Genomic DNA, 7,134 nt, shown 5'->3' with positions numbered 1-7,134 from the left:
CAGGGATGATTATCAGCTGATGCGGCACAGCAGTCATCTTGTAGTTACCAGGAATGGTGTTGTGGGGATCTGCAGTGTGAGTTGTCCTTGGGTATCTGGCTTTCTTAAGAATGGCAGAGTAGTTCTTGTTTTCCCCTGAGGTAATGCAGGGCTGGTAACTGTCATCTTCTCAAGTTGCAAGTTCTTCAACCTTGTTTTCGGCCTCCGAGCCATCCAGCGCCGGAGAGGCCAGGGAGGCCGGGCCTCCGGACGGGGGCCGGCTGCTCCCCGCGTGCGGCTGCGCAGGGGCGGAAGCCGTTCCCGGCGCGCAGCTGCGCAGGGGCAGAAGCCCCTGGCTGAGGGGTTTACATGTGTTCTTGTGTTCATTATTTCTCCCTGTCCTCCTAACGCCCTTGCAGCTTCTGGTAACTGCCGACACTATTTCTATACTATCGAGTCCTTCAGTTCCTGCCGTAAAGTGTGGGCATTTGGTGTATGCTGAGTGCACATGTGCAGTATTTGGCTCACTTCACTTAGCATTAGAACTACTCTGTGATCCAGTAAGCCCACTGTTAAGTTTCTACCCAAAGGATAGGAAAACACTTTGTCAGAGGGGCATTTGCACATCCATGTTCATTGCAGCATTATTCACAATAACTAAGACATGAAGTCAACCTAAGTGCCTTTATTCCTTAAGAAGACAAAGGCCCCTAAGTCCCTAAAGCAGATTGTACTCATGTCCTTAGGAGACTGGCCCTGGGCCCTGCTGGCTGCCTGTGAAGAGGCTGGAAGTGAAATACTCGGGAGTGGGAAATAGAGACCAGGGATGTGTTTAGGTGTCCAGCAGAATGGGCCACAGCTGGCCGCAGGCACAGACTGTGGTACACAGGACCCTGACCCACAGAACCATAGGTAATATGGTCGTGCTGTGTTAAGCCATGATTTGTAGTGATTTGTTACAGCAGCAAGACACTAATGCATTCGGGAAGCATACAAATACCACCATGGCAGCAGCCAGCTCTATTGACAATGAGCTCTCACTGTTTGTCAAGCACTGCACTTAGGTGGTTTGTAAAGTCAAAATTCTTTTTAGATGAAGAGAATAGAAATTCAACTTAAACTAGTTTGAGTGTAAAGGAAACACGCTGATCCCTGCCCAAGCCCCAAAAGAGTAAGGCTAGCTCTAAAAGAGTAGATGGCCAATGGACTCTATCTGGGCCTTCTCTTCCTCCATCTCATTCTTCTGTTTCTCTGTCACTAAGGCTTTCTCCATACAGAGTATGACATGCTGTTGCTGGCAGCCTGGGCGGATAGCTTTCCACATCCCGCTGCCCAGGTTTTGCCAGATAAAATACTTCTGACTGCTGGCTTCTGCCAGGTAAAATCCCAGAGAAGGTCTCTGATGTGCCCGGTGGCCCAGCACACCATCTCTGCTCCTAAAGTGCGAATTCTTTGTGTCTTTGCAGCACAGAACAGTTTGACATGCCCCAGCTCATTTCGTGTTCACAAAACCCTTTGCCCTAGGTATTATTTCTTTCATTTTACAGACAAGGAAACTGGTACATAGAGAGAAATGAGGACACAGCCCAGGGACTCAAAGTTCCATACAGTGGGTTTAATGCAAGTTTTCTGAATGCTGAGTCTAAGCTTCTTTTTCTTATTTTACTTTAACTTTTTATTTTGCAATCATTTTGGATTCACAGGAAGTTGCAGAGCTAGTATAAGGAATTCTGATGCCCACCTCATGTTCAGTTTCCCTTAATGGTTGCTCTAGTACAACCTCAAAACCAGGAAGTGGACACTGATATAAAATGTATGTCTAGTTCTATGCTAAATTAGCACCTGTGGATTCATGCATCCACCACTGCAATCAAGATACAGAACTGTCCACACCACAAATGTCCCTCCTGTGCTGCCCCCTTACAGTCACCTGTGTTCAGCATCCCCAGCCTCTGGCACTCGAGTCCACTCTTCATCTCTGAACTTTGCCGATCTTGGAATGTGAAGTGCATAAAGTCGTATACCACGTGACCTTTGGAGACTGGCTGTTTCCACCCAGAATAACGTCCTAGATATCTATTGAGTTCCTTCTTTTTGTTGCACAGTGATATTCCATTTTTTTTTTTTAATTTGAGAAAGACAGAGAAACAGAGAGAGAGAGATAAAGCAAGCCACCAGGTCTGGAACTCAAACCATGGTCAGCCATGTGGGAGTATCCAGCACCTTAATCACCATGCCACCTGCTAAGTCCCCTGTGGTATTCCATTGATATGGATGCCACACGATGTCTTTAATCAGACATTTGTTTAGGGACACTTCAGTTGTTTCCAGAGCCTGCATTGTTCCTCTAATGATGTATGGCCTCACAGAAGATGAGCAAGAAAAGGAGAAAGATTGCTAATTGTCCCGATGCAGGCCAGGCTTTTTCTGCGGTGGTTTGGGCAGTGCCCAACTGAGTTGAGAGTAGTTGTCAAGATGGATGGAGCCTTTAGCAGTGTCGTGGGAAGCCAAGGTTGCTGACCAAGTTGATTTTTTTGACAGCTCTGTGAATCAGGTACATGCTTTCCAGACTATGCTGCTAAAATATTTATCACCCTGGGACAAAAAGTCATAAAAAACATAATCAATTAAAAAGTCTTGTTTGTCAAGTTGAGCGGGATGAGGATTTTAGCTCCCTCTGCTATCTCCTCCAGGAGCTGAGATTGGCATCTTACCTCTCAAAGATGACGATGGCACCTGGGGCCACGCTGCGCCGGCTCCTCAGTGTCTTGCTGCCTACAGCCTCCCAGCCCCAGCTACTGGCCCTGCTGGGATCAGTCAGTGACAGACATTCGGACCACACTGTAGAGAATGAGGGCAGCGGGGAGCAGACTGACCCAGGCAGGAGGAGGTGAGTGATGTGCAGAAGCTGCCTTTGGCAAACAAGGAGCATGATTCAAATAGGGAACCAATGGAGGGACCCAATGGAGGGAACCAGTGGGGGGAACCAATGGAGGGACCCACCTGCTTTCCCCATCTGGCACTTCACCATTCAGAAGGGTCAGCATGAATACTTTTTGTTTCCCCAGGCTTTTGCCATAGGGTGTATGCACTTGCCAGAGAGAAACAGAGACAGAGAGAAGGAAAGTGAGAAATCCGTCCCCAGGAGAATGGCTACACAGCAACCCCTTCTCTTTCATTCTCTTCTTGGGATTTTGGTCATGCATGCACATGCACGTGACGTGGTTTTCAAGCCACTTACTCCAGGACTCAAACCATGGTCAGTCATGTGGGAGTCCAGTGCCTTAACCACTAGGATTCCCCATGAATTCTTCTCCATGAATTATTCTTAGGTCATGATACACTGAGTATTCCTTTTTTGCTAGAGGTTGCATGCACTCACCAGACAGAGACAGAGAGAGAAGGAAAGTGAGAAATTACCCCTTGTGGGGCATGGTCAGGCTGCAATCTATTCTCCTCCATTTCTGCCTCCTTTTGGGATTTTGGGCATGCACTCACATATGCCTGGTGTGTTTTTCAAGCCTCCAGATCTGGGACTTGAACCATCCAGTTAGCCTGCAGAATCCAGCTACCTTAGCTATCAAATCAGTGGTTGGTGTGTTTATACTTTCTAATTTCATCATCAATTTTGTTTTTTAAGTAGAATCTTAGGAAAATAAGCTTACCTGGGGCCATAAATGCATCATATATGACCATTAAAGAAATGTAAAAACATGCATTAAGAGGAAAAATTTAGAAAAAGAAATATCCATGTTTTTACCACTTAGGAAATAGCTGTTAGCATTTGGTTACATTTCTTCCTCCAGAATGTGTTTCTCTCTGTTTTGTGAGTGTGTATATTGTATGTGTATGTATGAGCATCTGTGCGGCATGTGTTAATGCGTAGGTGTTCAAGCATGTGAGCACTTGTGTGTTTATGAGCATTTATGTGTCTGTGGTATGTCATGAGTATATATATTTATGTGTGAGTATGTAGTGAACGCATAGCATGTACAACCAGCCTTACATTCTGCTTTTCAGAACCATATAGCAGAAGCAATCTTGCTTATCTTTCAACTCTTATCTATGTTAAAGCATCTTACACATTTCTTACCCCATTAGTTAGCTAATATTTCCTACTATAATATATTCATCAGTTTATACTTTTAAAACTTTATTTCTTCCATGAATAAAAGAGAGAGAGAGAGCACGCACACCTAATAGGGTCTTTATGTCATGATGTCATGACCCATTAGTGGGTCTAAGAGGCATGTGCTTAACCTGTCCAAACAGAGCTATAGGTGACTTTAATTCTGCTTCATTCAGCCTCAGCCAACCCCAGATCACGGGCATGTGAGTTCCTGGCATGCTGGGGGAGGTCTCTGGAAATGCCAGGAACCTTCTCATTTGGAGCACCCCTGCAGAGCATCATGTCTTACCATAGCACCATTGTCCAGCCCCACAGGTATTATTTCTTTTTAGAGAGATTTTTGTTATAGGGCACGTGCACTCACCAGAGAGACAAAGAGAGACAGAGAGACAGAAAGTGAGACATCACCCCCCGGGGGATGACCACACAGCAATCCCTTCTCCTCCATATTCCTCTCAGAATCTTGGACATTCATGCATACACACACACACACACAAACACATACACACAGCATGAGTTTTAAGTCTCTGGGTCTGGGACTTGAACTGCACTGGACTATGTGGAAGTCCAGCAATGTAACCATTATGCCATCAGCTGGTCCCCCACAGATATTATTTTTATATCATTTTTAACAGCTGCCCAATATTTCACAAAGGGGTACTGTATGTAACTATTACTCTGTTGCTGGATGTTCAGTTTGGGTACATTTTTCTCTTACTTATTTATAACTTTGCATAGATGCCTTCCATTAAGATTGCAGTCCAAGAGTGAAGTTAGTCAGTAAAGGCTCTTTATTAAGAAAGGCAGGAAGCTGGGATGTGAAGCAAGGTTGGTTTAGGGAGGAGCTAGCAGTGTCATTTGAGAATACAGTACATGAGGATTGAGGCTGCAAGGAAAGTCATGACTACACCAAGTGTCGCTGTCCTCAGCCAGGCCCTGTCAGAGGCCAGGGATGGACTTCTAGGCCCTGGGGAGCCTGCTAAAATTGTGTGATTGTATGGACATTGTTTTTCTTGAGAAAAGGGCAATGTCTTCCTATCAGAGAAGTAAAGGGGGTCCCTGACTCAAAGAGGTAGGAAGCACTGCTGAGGGCAAATGAAGTAGGCCGCAGTGTGAGGAGGGCTGTGGGGAGTTGGGGCTTCTCAAGGGCAAAGATTGCATCTAACCAAGCCTGAGTAGGTGCATGATTCGTGGGCGTTAAGTGAGTGAAAGAACAAAAGGTAAAAACTTCTTGAGGTTCCTGGTGTCAGCCAAAGGTCACGAGGAGGGATAGGGCCCAGTAGGAAGGCCTCGTTAGTATCACTAATCACCTGCAGATTCTATTCTTCTTGGAAATATAAGACCCCCTTCTTGCCTTCAGAAAACACCAGAGCTGGTGGCAAGCCTTCGAAAGCAAACTACGAGGAGATCTGATAAGCAGAGGATCGGAAAAGATGCTCTGGGCTCGCACGAGGAAGGAGAGGTAATGAGGGGCTTCTTCTCAGGTGGGCTGGGGAGTCAGGCTGCCTGTGAGCCTGGAGGGGAAGGCAGGAGGGAGGGCACAAAGAAGAGGAGGGTTGTGTAAACAGAAGCAAGTTCCTTCCCTGAAGAGGACAACTCTCTATAGAGTGGGCTTTGAAACTAAGGTAAGCCCATGGCTAGCAGTGGGAGAATGTTCTCTCTACATTTATTAGCATCTTACTTACTGTATTTATTTTAACTGACGGCTGTTTTTAATGGGATATAATTAGAAGAAGAATTCCTTTTAGCTATTCAGAACTGACTCTTCACAAAGCCCTTTCACTTTGTGTTACGTCGAGGTTTCCAGCCTTCCAGAAGGTGGAGATGATAAAACAAAAGCTCATCTAAACAGGCTTCAGGTCTGCCTGCAGCTGAGAAATAGTGGCTACAGGATTCGGGTCCATCTTGCTGCTTCATCTGTGTCCGTAAACTTCCAGGCTGTGGTCTTTTTTCTTCTACCCAAAGCCTTTCTCTTTTTGCTCTGGTCATTGTGCATCCGGAGATCGGGGGAGTGAGGAGCACAGTGGATTTAGAGTGTTACACACTGCGACCAAGTGTCTCCTGTGATTCCCACTAGAGGAGATTTAGGGGGAACAGTAATATCAGGTAGATACATAATGGGTTAAAAAGTGATATCCATTGTGTGCTTTAGAAGCAGTAGCTGACTGAGGAAAGTGTGTGCTTGAGCCCTGCCCATTCCTTCATTTCTCACAGCTGAGGTGATGGTGCCGAGCCCAAGCTTCATGGACTTTCCATGATCAAAAGCTTGGAGCCGTTGATAATAGGCTTGGTGTCAGAATATAGTCCCAAAGAAATTAGATCCAAATATTAGTCAAGAGGAGAAAATTCAAGCCCAGAAAAGAAAATGACTCCAAGCTATGTAAGTATAAAGAGTTCTACTAGAACATTCCTAGATTGCACAATAGAAAAGGTACATACAGGTCAAGAGACACAGTGGTGCCTCTGTTCTGGGTTCCTGGGCTAGCTTTCACTCTACTCAGAGACTCTGTGGATCTATGATATGAAAAGGAAAGACTGTGTCTCGGGTAGAGCTTGCACTGACTCACTAGCTATAGGAGCAGGGGTTAGTAGTGACAGCAGTGAATCTGAATCTGCCACATCCTTTCAGGGAGGGCCAGAAAGCCTACTGGGGACATGCAGTAGGTAGATCCCAGTGACAGGGTGCGTCCTGCACTGCTTACACAGAGAGAGCCCTGCGTCTTTCAGGTTGTACAGAGCTCTCAGTGGAGTCACAGGTCACAGCCATTATCAAGAGCAGACAAGGATTCAGAGACTGGACCACTCGTGGACAGGATTCCAGCAGTCCTTTTAGGAGACATTCCCAAAGTGTGCTAGTCTTTTCAAACACATTTTTTTTTTTTGGAGAACACATTTTTTGTTTGTTTTCTTTTGTTTGTTTGTTTGTTTGTTTTTGCTATAGGGTGTGTGTGCTCTCGAGAGAGATGGAAAGCGAGAAATCCCCCCCCCCCCCCCCGGGGGGGGGGGCCCCACCACACACCCTTCTC

At 46.0% G+C, this 7,134-nt stretch overlaps 1 protein-coding gene across 1 annotated transcript in view; it reads left to right on the top strand.

Annotated features, from left to right (window-relative positions):
* EVC2 (EvC ciliary complex subunit 2) overlaps positions 1–7,134 on the top strand; it is a 209,103-nt gene that overhangs the window by 200,679 nt on the left and 1,290 nt on the right. The window contains exons 20-21 of the mRNA XM_006163194.3: positions 2,673–2,869; positions 5,469–5,570. Coding sequence (XP_006163256.1) covers positions 2,673–2,869; positions 5,469–5,570 — 299 coding nt within the window. The remainder of the gene's footprint in view (positions 1–2,672; positions 2,870–5,468; positions 5,571–7,134) is intronic.

The sequence above is a fragment of the Tupaia chinensis genome, unplaced genomic scaffold (genome assembly GCF_000334495.1).
Source record: "Tupaia chinensis unplaced genomic scaffold, TupChi_1.0 Scaffold141490_1, whole genome shotgun sequence".
Lineage (NCBI taxonomy): Eukaryota > Metazoa > Chordata > Mammalia > Scandentia > Tupaiidae > Tupaia > Tupaia belangeri.
This window is presented reverse-complemented; position numbering and strand designations above follow the sequence as displayed.